At 38.4% G+C, this 21,755-nt stretch overlaps 7 protein-coding genes across 7 annotated transcripts; 4 read left to right on the forward strand and 3 right to left on the reverse strand.

Moving 5' to 3' along the window:
• Nucleotides 1-740: 740 nt before the first annotated feature.
• On the reverse strand, nt 741-21,281 carry LOC129433320 (uncharacterized). Its single transcript, XM_055191920.2, has 2 exons — nt 20,881-21,281; nt 741-1,200 (listed from the first exon to the last, which is right to left on the reverse strand). Exons 1-2 carry the CDS (start codon nt 21,261-21,263, stop codon nt 789-791), a joined length of 795 nt encoding a protein of 264 aa, XP_055047895.2. The 5' UTR covers nt 21,264-21,281; the 3' UTR covers nt 741-788.
• LOC129433289 (histone H1-like) lies at nt 7,576-8,256 on the forward strand. The gene has a single exon (XM_055191883.2). It carries the CDS (start codon nt 7,589-7,591, stop codon nt 8,207-8,209), a length of 621 nt encoding a protein of 206 aa, XP_055047858.2. The 5' UTR covers nt 7,576-7,588; the 3' UTR covers nt 8,210-8,256.
• LOC129433319 (histone H2A) lies at nt 8,944-9,387 on the forward strand. The gene has a single exon (XM_055191918.2). It carries the CDS (start codon nt 8,954-8,956, stop codon nt 9,338-9,340), a length of 387 nt encoding a protein of 128 aa, XP_055047893.2. The 5' UTR covers nt 8,944-8,953; the 3' UTR covers nt 9,341-9,387.
• Nucleotides 10,262-11,001, forward strand: LOC141364265 (histone H3-like). Its single transcript, XM_073868440.1, has one exon. The coding sequence runs from the start codon at nt 10,275-10,277 to the stop codon at nt 10,683-10,685; it is 411 nt and encodes a 136-aa protein (XP_073724541.1). The 5' UTR covers nt 10,262-10,274; the 3' UTR covers nt 10,686-11,001.
• On the forward strand, nt 12,632-13,078 carry LOC129433337 (histone H2B). Its single transcript, XM_073868442.1, has one exon. It carries the CDS (start codon nt 12,658-12,660, stop codon nt 13,030-13,032), a length of 375 nt encoding a protein of 124 aa, XP_073724543.1. The 5' UTR covers nt 12,632-12,657; the 3' UTR covers nt 13,033-13,078.
• On the reverse strand, nt 17,066-17,595 carry LOC141364266 (histone H2B-like). The gene has a single exon (XM_073868441.1). It carries the CDS (start codon nt 17,486-17,488, stop codon nt 17,114-17,116), a length of 375 nt encoding a protein of 124 aa, XP_073724542.1. The 5' UTR covers nt 17,489-17,595; the 3' UTR covers nt 17,066-17,113.
• On the reverse strand, nt 19,779-20,189 carry LOC141364159 (histone H3). The gene has a single exon (XM_073868261.1). It carries the CDS (start codon nt 20,187-20,189, stop codon nt 19,779-19,781), a length of 411 nt encoding a protein of 136 aa, XP_073724362.1.
• Nucleotides 21,282-21,755: the final 474 nt, after the last annotated feature.

Here is a 21,755-nt window from a genome sequence, read left to right on the forward strand (position 1 = left end):
ACTCGACGTAGAATACACAACGTCTCTCGGCAGGGTGTTTTTAAAGACAAGTCGACCATGCGCTCAGAAGGTGGCGACAGTGTACTCGCAAATGATTGGCTAATCCTTGACGTCAAAGTATATTGCTAGCCAATGACTGCGCATCTCCTTTTTTCAAACAAGCGGTGTTTCCCGCTCGAAAACCTTCATAAAGCAGAAGTTTAAGCGGTTTTAATGCATCAAATATTAATTATAATAGTTCTATGTAAAATATCTTACTGTCCTGGAGAGATTAAGCTTAACCAATATAAAAATGCATTAGACAAAATTACCAGTATAACCTCATTCATCAGACGATTTTATTTGTTTTAATAGGCATACGTTGTATTATCATGTGTCAGCACTGCATGTAAACTTTAAAAGCTACAATGTTGTGGGTAACTAACACGGCATTGCACATTCAGGGGATTTTTAAGTTTTCTTACAGAATATAATCCTACATACTGTAAAGAACAATAACATGGCCTTACACTGATTTTTATATTTTTAAGACTAACGTTAAAGTGAAATCATCGACTTAAATGAAACGTTAGTATGATCAGCGATTCTCTCTTATCTGATCGACTCCGTTCAGTTTACATAGATCTACTGAACTGATTATTTGAATCAGATGTGTTAAGTAAAGGAGATATACAAAATATGCAGAGCAGTAAACATCTTAAATGAACTAAAACAAATTTCACTCTTTTATAGTTCAAGTGGGTGGCTCTTAAAAGAGCCTTTTGTTTAGTTTTGGAGAACTGGATATTTTACTTTGCTTTAGCGGGCTTCTCGGTCTTCTTTGGCAGCAACACAGCCTGGATGTTGGGCAACACACCGCCCTGAGCGATGGTCACGCGGCCCAAGAGTTTGTTCAACTCCTCGTCGTTACGGACTGCCAGCTGTAAATGGCGGGGAATGATGCGAGTCTTCTTGTTGTCACGAGCGGCGTTTCCAGCCAACTCCAGGATCTCAGCAGTAAGATACTCGAGCACAGCGGCGAGATAAACTGGAGCTCCAGCACCAACGCGCTGTGCATAGTTACCCTTGCGAAGAAGTCTGTGAACACGGCCGACGGGAAACTGAAGCCCGGCTCTGGATGAGCGAGTCTTAGCCTTTGCTCTGGCCTTGCCACCGGTTTTACCTCTGCCGCTCATTTTAGGTTGAAGAATTTGCTGTTTTCTCGTAGAAAAACGCAGATAATGTAACTCAATGCGTTTCAGTATTTAGGCATGCTTGCCGCTCGCCGATTGGTTAGAGTCTGTAGAAAGTTTAAACCAATCACTGAACTTCCCTCCAAAAGATAACGCCCACTCCTTTATTCTGTCTTGTCTTGTTTTACTGATGTTGTTTGTATTATAGATATATATTATATGATAATTAAACGACAAAATCTCAAAGCTCATGCAATATTTTCACAGCCCTACAGAAGCAGATCAAATGCTGATGTTAAAATCCATTTATCAGTCACACACATTCACAAACAAACTCAAACTGCAACTCTGATCTGTACACTGCTTTTTTCAAACTGCTTCTGTTAAAAATGTAAATTTATATACTTGAAATGTTCATATTTTAGTCAATTTTATAATGTAAATAGCCTGTTATATTCAGTGCTTTATCCATCTTATTTAATTCCACCTTAGTGTTTGTCATTGTGTTATTTTGTTGATTTTTTTCTAAAACTCATCCCAATAAAGCACCATTACATGAATTAAAATATATGTGGCAGACAAATTTTGTCTAAGACAACTTGCAGTGCATTACAAATTGTATTTAATATGGTTTTACTACAAACATCTTGGCTAGTTACTGTAGTAAAAGACATTTGTGGATACTGTGGTTTCACAACATATACTGTATTATGACACATAAACATGCTGTCTTTAATTGTATTTATACACATACAGATTGTTTGTTGTTAATAATTGCTGTTGTCTTAACGTTTTGTTACAATTAAAGATAACTTTAATAGCATGAGCCAATCATCTAGGCTGTTAGGAATAATATAATTAGTTTGGGTTACTGATCAAATTCGCCCCTTCACTGGGCTGCGTCTGAAAGCTCTAAAATGCTTCCTCAAAAGGCATCAAGGCACGTCCAAATCTCCTTTCTCTTGTCTCCTGAAATACTTTTATCAATAAGATTTTTGAAGCCAGCATGGTGTGTGTGAGGGGGGAATGTGATTAGTCGAGCATGGTCGAGTTTCCAAAAAAAAATATATATTTTTTTTTACATAATTGAAAGAAGGAAGTGCAACACTAAAATCTGTCTCAGGGGGAAACTGAGGGAATGATGCACCACCATTCAAAAACATGACTGGGGTTCTAACGATACAAAGCTTAATACAAATCGGTGAAGTGTCCCTTTAAAGACACACATTTTATTAAAATCCATTTCATTGTTCTAACCCATAAGACGGTAATTTTCGCCACCTACTGGTGTGTAATATAAAGAAATGGTTACAGAATACAAATCTGTACAAGTAATTTTTTTGTAAACAAACTGAAAATGAACAAGTCAGTTAGATGAATCCAAATTTCCACCACTAGAGTCAGCCCACGTTGCCCATCGGCCCACCGGTGAAACTATCAGTACTCCAGTTGGCTGATTCGTCCCTGGCCGTGCCCTTGTCAAACTGTGACTGGTACATATACTGTTTCAAATCTTTCCAGATAAGAAGGTATGGCCCTTAAGCAGAACAATGAATCTCCATTCTGACAGAAATGTGATTGGGGCAACACACCCATGTGGGGCCCAAAAAGGTTGCACCTGGGCTGATATGTGAGGCCCACCTGGGACCCAACTAATTTTATCCTCAGTTTCCATTGTGGCCCCACATCTGTTAGCGCAGATGGGCTGATGATGGGCACTTTATGGGCTCAATGTAGAGCCCATGTGGGTTTACAGGTAGCTCCCATTTGTGCTTATTAAAAAAGTATGTGTAATCCATCTATGGGCAAGTACACTGCTGCTAGGTTCTTTGCAGTTCAAGTAAGACAAGTAACACAACAAACAACAAATTCACTTAAAAGATGAATCTTTGCCAAAAACTCAGATAAACTCTATCTTTGACCTTTACCACTCCTCTAGCCCAGACCCAAGTCCCAAGGTATTCGGCAGGCCAGAACTAAGGCCTAACTCAGCCCTGGCAAGGCATGATTAAGCCCTGAGAGTGACAGTGCAAACGCAACAGGCCCTGGCACGTCCAATTGTGGCCCGGTAGTGCAAACATGACTATTTTGTTAGGCTTAAGGTCAAGAGAAGTAACAAGCAGTGTATACGTCATCTTAGATAAAAGTATCCGATGTTACTGTATAAAAGATTGAGTCAGAACTGAGACACGGAGAGAGGCTTGGGATGATATTTGAATACATGCTGTTGTATTTTCTGATTTTCTAAATTTTATTGGCTTGAGTGAAAAAAGTAATTTTGGTTTGGCACTTGGGATTTCAACCAGGCAAACTTAAAAGAGTTCAAATGTGCCACAAGAGGATAAAACATTGTGAATAAAGCCTACAAAAACTTCAAGAAAGGCTACAGGACAATTATAATGCCTCATTTAGGACAGTCAGACCACCTTTCTGTACTTTTAATCCCAGCATATCACACCATTACTAAGACTGTGTAATGCCCTTAATGACAAAATATGTTAGGACTCTATTAAGCCAAGTTCACACTACATGATTTTAAGACATATTTGCAAGTCGCCAACAGGTCGGGGGTGATCATGTACAAATCAGTGGGAGATTAGCAGGCGATTAGCGCTCACCAATCTGTATGTGTGAAAAAGCCAACAATTTATCAAAGAGTCTCGTACGACTTGACATCGCGTGATGTCACGTGTCACGAAGAGCTAAAGCCAATCAATTATACGTTTTAATATATATATATATATATATATATATATATATATATATATATATATATATATATATATATATATATATATATATATATGTCATTTCTCAAAGCCATTGTATTACAAAGTGAAGTGACATAATTGACTGTTCAATGCTGAGGTTCAATGAAATAGGATGCAAAAACACAAACCCAATGCTGTAAAACACTAAACATATTAGCTGTAAAATATGAATCATAATGTTTTTTACCTTTTTGCATTATTAAATGTATTATTAATTTTGCTAGACAATTTGTTTAATGAAACCGCACTCAGAAATGAATTCTAAACCCTTTAACATTTGACAAGTAAAACCCTTCTTGATCAATCTAATACATAGTAAAGTCAATCATTTGTAAACAATAACACGTCGTGCCCGCACATGTTGCTCATTCGCCATAACAGTATACATCTTAAAAAAATCAAGGTTTCTGTAAACCATTTCCTTTGTCATGACACATTTACAAATATTAAATGATCAGTGATGCGTCTCTTGTGTGTGAATGGCTCCACCGTTCATTAAATGCTGGGCGATACAAACCGGATCATAATATAAGTCCTTGAAATATACATTCATGTTTGGCAAAATATAAATGTGGATCAAGAAAGAAAGGTAATATGAGGTACTTTATTGCAACATGCAAATTGCTTTCATTTGTTACATTCCTGCACTGTTGGTTTTGTAAATTGAATAATAACACAACAAACTGATAATAATAAAACAATAAACACAATATATAAACAATGCAAACCACATTTTCTTTACTAATACAAGTAAAACAGGAAAACACAATAAAACAAATGTCCAAAACTGACCATAACTGTATTTAACCTGCTGTTTGCAGGGATACCTCCACATCAGTGTTTTTCTGAATGTGTTGCATCAACACAACCCGCTGGTGAGACAAAACAGTCCCGCTTCAGATTGCATTGCAATTTTGCTGTTTCCATAATATTGCGATGTGAAGTGTTCTCCATCAGTTGAAAAGCACCCATCCCATGATTCCTCCTTTACTGGTTGGCAAGAATGTCAAATTTATTCTCTACCACCCTTCGTACACTAGAGAGACGGTAGTTTAGGACCCTTTTACTGTGTCTTATCTGTCTGATTGGATATGGCTTCATGAGGTCATGTCTTAAGGGATTATTTTGTCTCAAAACATAGTTTAGAGACAAAATAAAATCATTGGGTGACAGGGTTGTTCTCAACCCGTGTAGTGTGACCTCCTGTTGTGGGTCATTCACATTGTGTCATGTGGTGTGAACAGCTTAACAACTTCAACACAACTTCTACAGTCATGTAGTGTGAACAGCTGGGACCAACATTTAAAAGTCATGAAGTCTGTACAAGCCTTTAAAAAGACCCCCCATGCTGCCTTTAATTCCAGAGACAAAGTCCTTTACAGTGTAGCCAGAGCAAATCTGTGCAGAGGCATCAAATGTGCAAAAGCAGAGTACAAAAGAGAGATGGAGGACCACTTAATGAACAATGACCCACAACGACTCTGGCGAGGGGATTCAGCACCTCACAAACTACAAAAGCAACACAGACCTTTGATGCCAATGTCTCCCTAGAAGAAGAACTCAACTGCTTTTTTTGCTTGTTTTGAGGTAAATTTGTCAGAGACCGTCACACCACACCCACCCGCCCCCATCAGACATGAGCACCCATTCAAAGTACATGAACATGAGGAGCGTCCCCAGGGCTGTTAATTCAAGGAAGGCTGCAGGACAGATAGAGTGACAGGAAAGGGACTTAAAGAATGTGCAGACAGGCCTGCTGCAGTTTTCACAAAGATCTTTCAAAGAGTTTTCACATATAGAGCCAATCGGTCCAAAGAAGATGCCAGCGCCAGCTGCCTTATGGCACTTCTCCAATTTAAACCATTGGTCAACTATGGCCTTTTTCACACAGACATTATGGAAAATACACAGAAAAAGCATCCAGGATTTGTCTAGGATTGATTGATATTTGGTTCATTCACACTGTCAATGATTTTTCAGAATTGGTGTGTGCAAGAGATCCTACAGACATTTTTTTGTCATTCTAATTTTGATTTTTAAACCATCTGGACTTCGATGATTAATAATTGCCCAAAATTGCCAGAGGTTAATCATTTTGATACATTTTAGAATTTTTGTTTGTTTTTTTCAAAATTTATATATTGACATAAATGTATGTATTTGTTTATTTTAAGATAAATGGATGGTCAAAAATGTTAGTTATAATGGTTTTCATTGGAGCATTTTTTGTCCCTATGATCACATGTCGGATTTTGGTAGCTTAGTTTGTTCTTAAAAACATGGGTTAATGTAAACATATTAAGATATAAAGGATACATAAATATAAATATTTGATATGTATGTTTCAGGCAGAAGTACTTTTAAAAGATTGACTTGTTTAAAGCGGAAAAACATTGATGTATGATATTTTTAGAGCAGTTTTTGGGAATGTGTCATTTTTTGGCCTCAGGAACCTTAGTTTTTTTAAAGATCTTTTAATGGTTAAATACTCAATGGCTATTGTACTTCACTTTATTTGCACAACCACCTCCACATATTTTATTTTAGTATGTGTTGTCTTAGACAACTCTTTTCAGACATGTATATTTATTTCATTTAATGTTTCTTGCACTAACTCTAAATGTGATTTGTGCTCTAATTTTGCTGTAGCAGCCAAAGGCAAAGGGAACACCGGATTTCCAAAAATAATGATTTATTTAGGATCAAAACCATAAAAATTACAAATTAAACTGGATAAAATCTGTGCCGAACAAACCAAAAAAATAAGACTTAACACAAGAGTCCTAACCTGAAAAAAAAGCAGATGAGTAATATACACAGACATGACTAGTTCATTACACACACACACACACAGGGATAACAAAAAACAAAACAAAAACAATTTACGTAAATTTAAATTAACCCATTTTCTCAAAAATATAAAACAAACACAAACATTTTAACCACTTTACTAGGACTGCATCACTGGTGTGTATTTCAACATCTCACTGTCACTGCAATGTTATGGTTTGCATACTTGTGACCACTTTTATAAATCGCCATTGCACTGTTCACCTTGCAGATTGAGTATAATAAACATATACACAAAGAAAATTATATCAACTTAACGTAGACAAAGAAACAAGAAGCCTCTGAATGTCGCGTGTGCTTCAAGATGATCAAAACAACTACTTTATTTAACGCTTTACAAGTCCTTCAGTGATGTTCATTTAATTCAAGCGATTTAATAAAGTGTTTGTTAAAAACACAGAAGACGCGCTCGACCTGTCACTAAATATTAAAAGAAAAAACTCATGAAAACCATAAGCAGCTTTATCCAGCGGCTGATGTTGGTCTTGGATCTTATATGAAGATGCCAAAATTACCTTTTGTTCACGCGTGTTTTAGTTTCAATATATAGCTATGGGCCTCTGCTCTGTGTTTACATTGTTCTCATCGCGCCAATGTGTTTTAATACTCCAGTTTTATTGTAAAAGTTAGAGGAGAAAACACACACGTAAGCTGCTCGTGGAGGCGCACAGACACTGAGCTGTACCGGTTGAGTCTATATGGTTCTCATGTGATGTATAAAAGCGCCGCGCGCTCTGCAGCTCCTCATTACTGATCTCTTGTGTTGATTTTGTGATACTACATTTACGTAGAGAAATGGCTGAAACCGCTCCAGTTGCTGCCGCCCCGCCGGCCAAAGCACCCAAGAAGAAATCCGCCGCTAAAGCCAAGAAAACCGGACCAAGTGTGGGTGACCTCATCGTCAAAGCCGTTTCGGCTTCCAAGGAGAGGAGCGGCGTCTCTCTCGCTGCCTTGAAGAAAGCGCTCGCCGCCGGTGGATACGACGTGGAGAAGAAAAACGCTCGCGTTAAGATCGCCATCAAGAACCTCGTGACTAAAGGCACTCTGGTCCAGACCAAGGGGACCGGCGCTTCCGGGTCTTTTAAATTGAACAAAAAGCAGGCAGAGACCAAGGCAAAACCGGCAAAGAAAGCCGCTCCTAAAGCAAAGAAGCCCGCAGCCAAGAAACCCGCCGCTGCCAAGAAGCCCAAGACTGCAGCGACAAAGAAGACCGCCGCTAAGAAATCACCCAAGAAAGCGGCGAAGAAACCAGCCGCCACCGCCGCTAAGAAGGCAACAAAGAGCCCCAAGAAAGCAAAGAAGCCAGCGGCTCCTAAGAAAGCAGCGAAGAGCCCCAAGAAAGCAAAGGCTGCTAAACCCAAGACGACAAAGCCCAAAGCAGCGAAGCCTAAAAAGGCAGCGCCCAAAAAGAAATAAAGTCAGACTTTATATTTTTTACTAAAAAGGCTCTTTTAAGAGCCACCCACCAGCACTTTAAAGAGCAATGTTTCAATATGTAATGTTTTTTGCAGTTCATTTTAAGAATTTGATTTATTAAAATAATCAGTACTTTATAAAATAGTGCTTCTACTAAGATTTTTTTTTTTAATTTTCACTTTAGTGCCATACAGATTTTGGAGCGTCTCTGCCATTAGAAAGTATTAGATTTTTAATTAACTTGAGTATTAAATATAAAGACGCTTTGTATTTATGAAGTGCAGTAGAGTTTACAGATGTAAGTAAAAGTTATTGCAGCATAATAACACTACAGTACACAGCAGTACAGATACTTTTCTTTTGTTCCCGAGTAAAGTAAAAATACTTCACTACGTCCCATCTTGGCTTGTTAACGTTTGTTCAGTTCCTTTCCGTTTCTGCCAGTTTAAACGTCTGTCCTCAGATAACACATACAGATATACACATATAAATGTATACATTATAATGAACTGTAAGTTGGATTAAAGCATCTGCCACATATATAAATATGAATATAAGCGGCAATTGTAAAACAAGGACAGGCAAAAAGATAGAAGGGGGCGGGCTTTAGCGTCTGGAGGGAAGTTCAGTGATTGGTTTGAACTTTTCACAGGCTTCAACCAATAGGCAACTAAAGCAGCTCTTAAATACTGGAAACAACAGCCTTGAATCACAACTTTTTGTGATTACAAAGGTGAAACGAAAATGAGCGGCAGAGGCAAAACCGGTGGCAAAGCCAGAGCAAAGGCTAAGACCCGTTCATCAAGAGCCGGGCTTCAGTTTCCCGTCGGCCGTGTTCACAGGCTTCTTCGCAAGGGTAATTACGGAGAACGCGTCGGTGCTGGAGCTCCAGTTTATCTCGCCGCTGTGCTCGAGTATCTTACTGCTGAGATCCTGGAGTTGGCTGGAAACGCCGCTCGTGACAACAAGAAGACTCGCATCATTCCCCGTCATTTACAACTGGCAGTGCGTAACGACGAGGAGCTGAACAAATTGTTGGGTGGTGTGACCATCGCTCAGGGCGGTGTGTTGCCCAACATCCAGGCTGTGTTGCTTCCGAAGAAGACCGAGAAACCCGCTAAAGCAAAGTAAACTACGGTTACTTCGCAACAACAAAAAAGGCTCTTTTAAGAGCCACCCACTTGAGCTTTAAAAGAGTGAACTTTTGTGAGGTTTTTGTATAAATCATTCATAAATGTTACATTATGCAAAACAAGTTGACTTAAGAAATATCAATATTATGCTTGAACTGATTTAAGCCAGAGTTTTCAAACTGGGGTCAGTGGATGTCCTGTTTCTTAGTACAAGCCTACTTTCAAGAGTTGTTAATTTCTATTTTTTTCTACTGTGCTTTTTTCTTGCTGTAATGATATATTCTTTGTAAAGTAGCTGTGGAACCGAATTTCTGCAATAAAATTGTATTGAAAATGTCTCTAGCAGGTTTATACATCCAGCGTTAAGTGCTATTTAAATTCGAGCAGTGTCTTTAAAAATATCACTTACTATTTATTTAACACAGATTAGATTCTTTGTTTCTTTGTTACATAAAAAGCGGGTTCCTCAAATAAACCTTTTCATATTTGGGGATTTTCGGCACCATTCATTTCGAAAACCCCTGGACTAAAAACATTGAAGGCTCTAAAATGCACAATGAACATTACATGGTGTTAAGGATATCTGAGATCACACCGCGATTATATTATTTGTGTATCAGGGGCGCTTTCATACTTGTTTTTTGCTAATGTTGCGCATTTTTATCAGAACAATCCACATTATTAATACCACATGACTTTAAACTTAAATATAAATGCTTAAATATGACTTTAACTAAACAAAGGATCTCGAGCGGGAACAAACCGCTTCTGCTCGTTTGAAAAGAGCCAATGACCAGTAGAGGTCACACATTAGCCAATCACATGTCAGTGTACTGTCTCCGCCCTATGAGCTCACGGTCTTTTAGTTTTTAAAAGCAGCTTGCTGAGTGTAGTTTTGTATTCACTTTTCTACGAAGAGTTTGACTTCAGTCATGGCAAGAACAAAGCAGACCGCTCGAAAATCCACCGGAGGCAAAGCTCCCAGGAAGCAGCTCGCTACCAAAGCTGCCCGTAAGAGCGCCCCAGCTACCGGCGGTGTGAAGAAGCCTCATCGTTACAGGCCCGGTACCGTAGCTCTGAGAGAAATCCGCCGTTACCAAAAATCCACTGAGCTGTTGATCCGTAAGCTGCCTTTCCAGCGTCTGGTGAGAGAAATCGCCCAGGACTTCAAGACTGATCTGCGCTTCCAGAGCTCCGCCGTCATGGCCCTGCAGGAGTCCAGCGAAGCTTATTTGGTTGGCCTGTTTGAGGACACGAACCTGTGCGCCATCCACGCCAAGCGTGTCACCATCATGCCCAAAGACATTCAGCTGGCTCGCCGCATTCGTGGTGAACGCGCTTAAACTCAACGTCACACACATTAACACAAAGGCTCTTTTAAGAGCCACCACAACTCCCACTGAACGAGAAATTTTCTTTACGTGTTTTTAAAAGTTACACTCTTTACCTCCTACACTTACATTTTAAAGAGAGGTTTATTAACTTTGAAACTCATTAACAGTAAGTAAATCGAGGTATTATGTGGTAAATTCGAAGTTGAGTTTCCCCTGGCTTAATCTGTAGTTACTTTTTGGTAATGCAAGCACTACAATCTACTGACTACATAACCACTAACTTGAGGGTTAGTGACGTCTAAGCACATCAAGAAAATAAAACCAGTTTATTTGTTCTCGTCCTCCGAGTTTACTGTAAAAGTTAAGGATTTATGGTTTTTGCTGGAGTATAAAAATGTTAAATATTCGTTTCTAGACAATTGCATATATGAACACTACCATACGTGAGTGCCTATTAAATATCCGATACACGACCAAAAAATAAAGTTATTTGCTTTACATTTGGTTTTACATCTTGTTAACAATGCTGCATCTGTAAAACAACACATTTACTGTGAACGAGCACGGCTGTATGTGCGAAAATCATAATTTGGTAAACGTAAAAAGTTTGAAATGTGAAGTCTATGTGGCAATAAATGATTGACATGGTAGCTCTTGCTGGCTCCGCCTTCATTTCTGTGTTTCCCTCAGGTCCTGTAGGCAACGGTAAAACTCTGTTTCACAGCACTCCATTATGCATTTCTGCTACGAGAAGTTGAAGTCATGTCAGGAAGAGGCAAAGGCGGTAAAGGACTCGGCAAAGGAGGCGCTAAGCGTCATCGCAAGGTTTTGCGTGATAACATCCAGGGAATCACCAAACCCGCTATCCGTCGTCTCGCTCGTCGTGGTGGTGTCAAGCGTATCTCCGGTCTGATCTATGAGGAGACTCGCGGTGTGTTGAAGGTGTTTTTGGAGAACGTTATTCGTGACGCCGTCACCTACACCGAACACGCCAAGAGAAAGACTGTCACCGCCATGGATGTCGTTTATGCTCTGAAGCGTCAGGGTCGCACTCTGTACGGTTTCGGAGGTTAAACGCTTAAACTCCACACAAACCCAAACGGCTCTTTTAAGAGCCACCCATCTTTTCATATAAAGAGTTAACGTGTCCGTTGTAGTATAGGCCAGTTTGTTTAAGATTAAGTTGCTTTTTAACACTCATCACAGTTTTCTTTGGTATTGTGTGTATTATGACCGGTTTGGTCGTGCTGTACTTTGTTTATTCGGACATTAGAAATAATGTTTAAACCAAGCATAAAGAACACAAAAGCCAAGTGTTATTATGTGAAGCCGGTTACAGAATTTCGCAACTGAAATAACAATCCAGCTCTAAAGTTTTCTTCGTAGTAATGCTACATGCTTGCATACATTATAGATCTTGCTTACAGACCCTAAATATCATAGTCTAACTTTGTTACGTAAGCTGTACATGCATGCTATCAGTTTATTATGTTAAGAGAAGGACGAGACAAGATTAGCATACTACAAACTTCATTACATGTTTTTGAACTAAAAGTGGTGCGTTCATTTGTTTTGTTCGAGTAAAAAAACGTGGTATAGAATTGTGCATAAAATCTTTTTCATGTTCATAGCAGGTGTCATGTCAGTCTTATGAAAACAACTAAATTGTAACCAAAAACTTTAAACTAAATAAAATAATAAGAAAGAGCATTGTGTACAAAATTGAGCGGGAAAGTAAAACAACCCTCAAACGCATCGGGCGATTCAAAGATGAGGCGGTGGGTGGGACTTAAGTTTTGAAGAAACTGATTGGCTCACTTAGTTTACAGCTACTCCAACGAAATTCATTCGTGTTTTTTGTCCAATCACATCCCGCAATTAGAAGGTACGTCTACGGTCTCTAAAAAAATAGCATGGGCAGTGTATATATGCGTCTTCACACACCCAAGTCATTATTCATCGTGTTATTGCAACAGTGATCATGCCTGAGCCAGCAAAGTCCGCACCTAAGAAGGGGTCCAAGAAGGCCGTTACTAAAACCGCCGGAAAGGGCGGTAAGAAGCGTAAGAGGTCCAGGAAGGAGAGCTATGCTATCTACGTCTACAAGGTCCTGAAGCAGGTTCATCCTGACACCGGGATTTCCTCTAAGGCCATGGGGATCATGAACTCTTTCGTCAATGATATTTTCGAGCGTATCGCCGGTGAGTCCTCTCGTCTCGCTCACTACAACAAGCGCTCCACCATCACATCGAGAGAGATCCAGACCGCCGTGCGTCTGCTGCTGCCTGGTGAACTCGCCAAACACGCCGTGTCTGAGGGAACAAAGGCCGTCACCAAGTACACCAGCTCCAAATAAATCTGTTGAAGCTTTCAACACCACAAAGGCTCTTTTAAGAGCCACCCACTTTATCGGTTAAAGAGCTTCCGTGTTTATTAAACATTTAGTTTTGTTCGCAAATCTTTAATATGAACTTTCTTTCCTGATAACTATAAAGAAGTTTTAATATGTAGACTTTAGTTGGAGTTGTGTAATAGTGTTTGTAATGTTATTGCATTTAGCAAACCTGAGCAGTGACAAATTTTCCTTTTTTTGTCTGGATCCACAACATGCGTGCACCTTTTAAGCATTAAAGAACTCAAGCTGCAGTCTACTAGTTATTTTAGTATTACAATGGTTAATGCTACATAATACTATAGTTATTATTCTTTGCCATATACTGAAACTTTACCAGGTCACTTCTGTGACACAATAAAACTCAGTGAAAATATGCTGTTGGTATTTAGATATAGACAGCGACATACAAACACTGAATGGGAAACAAATTCTTTTAAATTTTAACTGCAACATTGTTTACAACCTCAAGACAAAATACTAAGTGTAAACTATTTGTATGAGTAATAGTGATATATCTTTCTGCCATGAGCTTTACCAGATCATTTTGTTTGTCAGAGGATATTTGCATTGTTAAATACATTCATTTGTGATACTTTGAAACAAAAACACATATTTTATCTTATTTGCATGGTAAACTGTTTATTTAAAGAATACACACAGAATCTGTGACTTCTTCATTTGAATTGAAAGCAGGTTTTTATGGTAAAAGAATAAAACAATGATAAATGATCTCAGAAGTTTTACAGATTTAATGTAAAATATGCAAGAGAGAAAAAATCAAACAATCTAACTGCAGAAGTGTACACACCTTAAAACTAACACGTTTTGATTTTACCGGCCTATTAACATCATCATCTTGTCGTCTTGGCACATCTTGACTTCTTGTCATCTTAAATATTTTCAAAGTTATAGATCTGTGATATTTTGAGTTAATTCCTGTGCATTGATCTCTGCATACCACACAGATTTTCTTCTGCTTTGTATCTTTGTTATCCTGAACTGTGAAATCGATCAAAAAAGGTCCCCCCCATGCTAATGCTGTACCCTTTGAGATGAAAACCAAGTATTCTAATGTAAATGGCCACAATTTGGTCACTCTTTGTACTCATGTCCAAATGCTAATGCTGTACACCTATAACATATGAATACTGATGTAAATGGATCAATTCATTACAGTCACCAAAGGAGTACTTGATCAAATGATCATATTGATCTGATGAGGCTACAGTGCTCACACAAGTGATTGGATGAGGTGTAAACAGATGTCTTTAATTATCATAGACACCCCTTTGACATGAAGTCTCACTTTTGCTCCCGGAAGGATTGTTTACCAACAAAGAAGTATACCGGTTGAAGAAAATAGTCAGGAGACTGGTAATGCTAATGTTGAAAATGAAGAAGACTAACAGACTGATTTCTGATGTGATGTTTATATGTGGTTTGTTTTTGTTATTTTTTTTCTCGTTCTATGTGTAAGGTCAACAATGCAACCATGAATATTAATGGGGAAGATAAACACAAAAGGGCAGGAATATTTGAGTTGGTAAAGCAAAGGAAAATTGATGTAGTTATGTTACAAGAAAACACATAGTGACTTAAAAAATAACGCTGATTGGACAAGAGAGTTGGATGAGATGTCCATTCTGAGCCACAACAACTCACTTAGTGGTGTAGCAATTCGATTTGCAAAGGCCACTAGGTGTCAAAGGTTAGCTGCACAATCTTTAATAAATAAATAAAATAAATACTACATTATTATTAATGCAAAAAGTTTTTGAAATATGAAAACTACATCCTTATAGCTTTCTAATGATATGTAGGTTGTCAATGGTTTTGAAGATTCATAGATTTATTTAAAGAAGATTACAATTATGAATATTTAAGAATTCATATTTATTCCTACAGTAGTGACATTTAACAAAATGACTGTCACTTTACAATTTAAATCATCAGATGGTCTGGAATTATGAAAACAACATTCTTTGATCTTTCCAACAATATATAGTTTACAGGATATTTACAATAAATATGTAATAACATCTTGGGCCCACCTGTTGGCGGGGACATTTTAGAAAATTACTCTTACTACGTCGTCATTCGTCTACAAAAAATATAGAGAAGCACACATTAAAATGAACAACAACGATAGCTTCAGATAAAGATTAATGAGCACAGTTCTGAATTGAATCCTAAAAAATTTGTTTTGTAGAAAGAGATCCATGCACATATATAAAAAAAGTGTAGTCTTCTGTCATTTCATGTAAAGATGATGTCAGTTTATGTGGTGTGCCGTCTGTCGCTCTGCATGCTTTTCGCTCTTTTTATGTTTCTATTTGTCTCAAACTGACCATCTCTCCTGGTTTATGATCAGATTTGTCTGACTTTATAAAAGTTTCGCAAAAACTGCAGGCGAATCCTAAAGTCTCTACTTGCGACGTCCCGGATTCCCTGCGCGGCTGCTCTTGACCTTTTATGTCTTTGTTTTTAACCAACTTCAGACCTATCTTGATAATTGTATTTATCTGGCTTCAAGTTTATACACAGTAAAGAGTCACAGTCTCTGTGGTCTCTCTGATTTCACTACAAATTTGGGTGTGTTTCTTGATAGTAACCTAAAAATGAATAAACAGATCAATACTGTGGTAGGCTTTAGCTTCTCTCTTACATACGCCCATTTTATGTTCATTCTTGGCTTCCTGATCATTTCCGTATTAACTTCAAAATTCTGCTTTTGGTCTATAAATCCTTAAATAACCAAACACTTCTTTATCTGTTTGAACTTCTATACTTATAGGCTATAAATCTAGAGATCAAAATCTTCTTCTTATTCTCAGATCATTAATAATAAACAGATGGGACAGAGCTTTTGCCACTGCAGGCCCTAAATTCTGGAACAGCTTGCTGGTCCACATTAGAATCGCTTCATATCTTCAACTGCTTTTAAAACCTTGTTAAAATCCTACTTTTTCTCTGGATTTTAATATTGTGTGAAGTCTATAGACTGCTTTTATTGTTTAAAGGTACAATTTGTAAGATGTTTGCAGTAAAATATATAAAAACAAAAACACTAGGCTAGTGTTATATATTTCGTTCAGTTGATTACTAACAATATCTGTAATGTGTTAACTATTTGTAAATTATGAGAAAATTGCCATTCTAAACAGTGACACGGGGCAGTGCAGTCGCCTGTCAATGACGTTACTCTTTACCACCACCTTTACTGACATAGAAACCTCTCGAGAACTTTTTTTCTTTTGACTATAAACTATTCATACTTCAAATTACTATCATAAAAACATAATATAATATAAAATGTAGAGTGCCATAAAATGTTCACATCACTGGTAGACAGGCTCAAACTGATTTTATAATTCTCTGATTTATCTTCATAATTGCTTTTTTATCATTATTTAAATAACCAAAAATAATAAATTCAGAACAGGATTAGAATAGAATTATATTTTAAAAAAACAAGCCAGTAAACATAATAATATCTTAATGTCACAATGCAATCATATAATATCAAAACTGCATACTGTTGACACACACACACAATTTTAATGGACAGTAAGTAACTTTGGGTAAAAGCGTCTGCCAAATGCATAAATATATAGATATAAAACTCTGTCTTGTCAGTGGGTTTTACTGTATTAAAGAAGTGATCTGGTAAGAGTTAAATTATATGGCAAATAATAATTACTACAGTATTGTGTAACAATAACTATGGTAAACTGATGAACTGAAGTTGACTGCAGACAGCAACATGTGTTTCATGCTTAAAGGTGCTGCTTGATGTTGTCTAGGAACAGAGCTATGAAAACTGAATTTTTATCTGATTTAAGTATGAACACTTCCAAGTACAACACCATCTAAAAAGTTTATGCATCAAAATGTCTCTTGAAGGACAAGAATTTACATATTTTTATAAAGAAAAATTGGTTAGTTATGACAAAATAAGTTTTTTTTAAACATAGAAACTCTTTAAACGAGAAAGTGGGTGGCTCTTAAAAGAGCCTTTGTGGTGTTGAAAGCTTCAACAGATTTATTTGGAGCTGGTGTACTTGGTGACGGCCTTTGTTCCCTCAGACACGGCGTGTTTGGCGAGTTCACCGGGCAGCAGCAGACGCACGGCGGTCTGGATCTCTCTCGATGTGATGGTGGAGCGCTTGTTGTAGTGAGCGAGACGAGAGGACTCACCGGCGATACGCTCGAAAATATCGTTGACGAAAGAGTTCATGATGCCCATGGCCTTAGAGGAAATCCCGGTGTCAGGATGAACCTGCTTCAGGACCTTGTAGACGTAGATAGCATAGCTCTCCTTCCTGGACCTCTTGCGCTTCTTACCGCCCTTTACAGCGGTTTTAGTAACGGCCTTCTTGGATCCCTTCTTAGGCGCGGACTTCGCTGGCTCAGGCATGATCACTCAAGACGGAACGACAAAGTATTTAACAATCTGCAGTGGTGAAGAAGTATTTATTTTCTGTCCATGCTAATTTTCAAAGACTACAGGCTCACGGTGCTGATTGGGTGTCTTCATTGGACAAATACCCTGAATGGATCTCATTGATATGGCTAAGACGTGAGAGAGCCAATCAAAGTGGGTAAGACGGTAGCCCCACCCACAGCCTAATGTTTGAATTTAATGCTGCTTCACCCATTGTACAGCGGTTTTACTTTCCCGCTCTTTTTAAAAATAGTTCCTTTGGTAATTGAATGCGCAAATTTAAGACACTCTTTAGGTATTTATTTAGCAGGAAAACATTTATTAAACGAATACAAGCAAATATCACAATACAAGAAGTTTTTTGAGAAGAATCGCGTTTGTTTTAAAGCATGTTATTGTATTTATTCAGAATAATAATTGAACAAAGGGTTGCTGTGTGAAATTTAAACCAAACTGAATGCTCATTTATCTGATAAAGTGGCATAAAAATATAAATAATATTAATAATAATATTGTTGGTCGTTTTCGAAGCACTGCTTCGTGAGGCTTCGAAACATTTACGAATCTTTTGTTTCGAATCATTGGTTCGGAGCATGTTTCAAACTGGCCCAAGTCACGTGATTTTAGCAAACGAGGCTTCATTACGTCATCCGATGATTCACCACTAGAGGGAGTTGATCACATGACCAGTGTCTAATATGTTTAGGTGAACTCGGGTCAGTTTTTTATGAAAGTTCATGAAACATTCATCTTTCTGACTAATAACACTGCCATTTTGTCTACTTTTTGTTTATAGACAAAAATGTGAATAATTAAAAGGGTAATTAGTTTTAATGATTTGTTTACTCTAAATAAAACTAAAAACACAATACACTTTTAACTACGTCTTAAGTTAAAAAAAATGTAACATTTTAATTTAAATTTTGCTATTATTTTGTAAAAAAAAAAGGTATTTCGAACTGCTTCGAAAAACTGAATCAATTTTGGAAGCAATTGGTTCAGTTGATTCGAAGCTTCGAAAGCTTCGTTTCTCCCGTCACTAAGCAAAGCGCCACGAGACCACCAAATTAACCTAGCTGTATTTAGCGAGTTAGAATCAAACAATCCTCGTATCGCAAAGACAATTTCCAGAAACACAAAACAGTAATACTGCATAGATTTCTTCTCTTAATGTGATAATGTGGGTGGCTCTTAAAAGAGCCGTTTGGGATTGTGTAGAATTTAGGCATTTAAACTCCGAAACCGTACAGAGTGCGACCCTGTCGCTTCAGAGCATAGACGACATCCATTGCGGTGACGGTCTTTCTCTTGGCGTGTTCGGTGTATGTGACAGCGTCACGAATAAAGTTATCCAAAAACACCTTCAGCACACCGCGAGTCTCCTCATAAATCAGACCGGAGATACGCTTGACACCACCACGGCGAGCGAGACGACGGATGGCGGGTTTGGTGATTCCCTGAATGTTATCACGCAAAACCTTGCGATGACGCTTAGCGCCTCCTTTGCCGAGTCCTTTACCGCCTTTCCCTCTTCCTGACATGATTTCAGTCTGCAAAACAGAGAGTGAGAGAATTGTGGCAGTGAATCTGCCTACAGGACCTGATGGAAACACGCAGAAATGAAGGCGGCGATTTGTGACGCGTCATAGTAAAAGCACAGACCTACCTACATTGACCTAGCTACAACAGAATTTAAGTTTTATTCGATTATTAACTGTGATGATTAAACAACATTTAAACGTTTATTTTAGAAAATTATAGAGCAATTGCATAAAGATGTGCTTACTGAGTGGCTTTTAATTGAAATGAGTGATGTGCAATTATTTTAATAAACCTAGTGCATATAATGTAGATGTTATTAAAATATACTTTCTATCATTTTACCTTTAAAACATTAAATAAACGTTCCTAAGGCAATTAAGTTTATACATGTCTTAGTCTTGAGATGATCAGTAAATAATAGAACTGCATACTACCTTTCTAGAAAAATAAAGCTTGGGGGGGGAAATATCTGGGAAGTCAAACTTGGATCCAAAATTCAATGGCCACTGCTACCTTAACAAGTAGATGTGTATAATGTGGTATGAACACCATTTCAAATTGTTCGTCGTCCGCTCACTTTGAGATTATAGATTTTTAAAGAACACAACTAAAGAAACAGTAACGTGTAAGTGATTAAATAAACAAAATGAAATTCTCTCGTTCAGTGGAATTGTGGTGGCTCTTAAAAGAGCCTTTGTGTTGATGTGGGTGACGTTTGGGTTTAGGCGCGTTCACCACGAATGCGGCGAGCCAGCTGAATGTCTTTGGGCATGATGGTGACACGCTTGGCGTGGATGGCGCACAGGTTCGTGTCCTCGAACAGCCCGACGAGATAAGCTTCACTGGCCTCCTGCAGGGCCATGACGGCGGAGCTCTGGAAACGTAGATCCGTCTTGAAGTCTTGAGCAATTTCACGAACAAGACGCTGAAAGGGCAGCTTGCGGATCAGCAATTCAGTTGATTTCTGATAGCGACGGATTTCGCGCAGGGCGACTGTTCCAGGCCTGTAACGATGTGGTTTCTTCACACCGCCGGTGGCTGGGGCGCTCTTACGGGCAGCTTTCGTAGCGAGCTGCTTCCTGGGCGCTTTGCCTCCGGTGGATTTACGAGCGGTCTGCTTTGTTCTTGCCATAACTTCAGTAAAAGAGCCTCTGCGATACGAACTGTAGAAATGTTCTCTCCCAGCGGCTTTTAAAGACAGGTCGTCCATGAGCTCAGGAGGCGGGTATAGAGAGCTACCATGTGATTGGCTAATGGGTGACGTCTAAGTAGACAGCTGACCAACGACTTTGAACGTTTTTCAAACAGGCAGAGGCGGTTTGTTTCCCGCTCGAGATCGTTTGTCATGTTTAACCCCACATTAGCAGTTTTCCGAGCTGATTCTTCATTTGTCTAAAAAATTATAATGGTTACTTTTTTTTATTATTTAAAAATAAAACGGAAAACGACCATTTATATATAATTTACCACCAATTCAAACAGTCATTCTGAGAACGAATTTAGTTTTCCAACAAAATGTAACACTTGAACTATAACACTTGTATTTTGAATATTGATTTTATTAAGGTCATGTCACAACCTAAAATTATTTAATGAAATTAAATCTTGATTGATATTCAAGACTCTAAAGAAGTGATTTTCTGAGATTTCTCTATAGCAAAATAAGATAAAAGGTTATTATAGCTAAAAAAAGGTTAACATTAAACGCACAAATGCGTTTCTTAACCTATACTTCAAACATAGAGACCAAGATTTCACTCTTTTATAGTTCAAGTGGGTGGCTCTTAAAAGAGCCTGTTTCATTCTTGGTCAAACTGGTTTACTTTGCCTTAGCGGGCTTCTCGGTCTTCTTTGGCAACAACACAGCCTGGATGTTGGGCAACACACCGCCCTGAGCGATGGTCACGCGCCCCAAGAGTTTGTTCAACTCCTCGTCGTTACGCACTGCCAGCTGTAAATGGCGGGGAATGATGCGAGTCTTCTTGTTGTCACGAGCGGCGTTTCCAGCCAACTCCAAGATCTCAGCAGTAAGATACTCGAGCACAGCGGCGAGATAAACTGGAGCTCCAGCACCAACGCGCTCTGCATAGTTACCCTTGCGTAGAAGTCTGTGAACACGGCCGACGGGAAACTGAAGCCCGGCTCTGGATGAACGAGTCTTAGCCTTTGCTCTGGCCTTACCACCGGTTTTGCCTCTGCCGCTCATTTTCGTTTTATTCTTGTAACAACAACAATATGTGACTAGAGGCTGACGTTTCCAGTATTTAAGAGCTGCTTTATTTGCCTATTGGTTGAAGTCTGTGAAAAGTTCAAACCAATCACTGAACTTCCCTCCAAACGCCAAATCCCGCCCCCTTCTATCTTTCTGCCTGTCCTTGTTTTCATATTTATACTTTTGGCAGATGCTTTAATCCAACTTACAGTTATAATGTATACACTTATATGTGTATATCTGTTTGTTTTTACAAAATACAAGTATCTGTACTGTATCAGAGTTAATATGTTTATATGCTGCAATACCTTTTACTTACAGCTTTATACTCTACTGCACTTCATAAATACAAAGCGCTTTAATACTAAAGTAACACTAAAAATCTAGAGCTTTCTTATATGGCAGAGATGCTCCAAAATCTGCGTGGCACTAAGTAAAACTTTCAGAGACTTCTTATTAGAAGTACTATTTTATGAAGTATATTTT

Source organism: Misgurnus anguillicaudatus, chromosome 6 (assembly GCF_027580225.2).
Source record: "Misgurnus anguillicaudatus chromosome 6, ASM2758022v2, whole genome shotgun sequence".
Classification (NCBI taxonomy): Eukaryota; Metazoa; Chordata; class Actinopteri; order Cypriniformes; family Cobitidae; genus Misgurnus; species Misgurnus anguillicaudatus.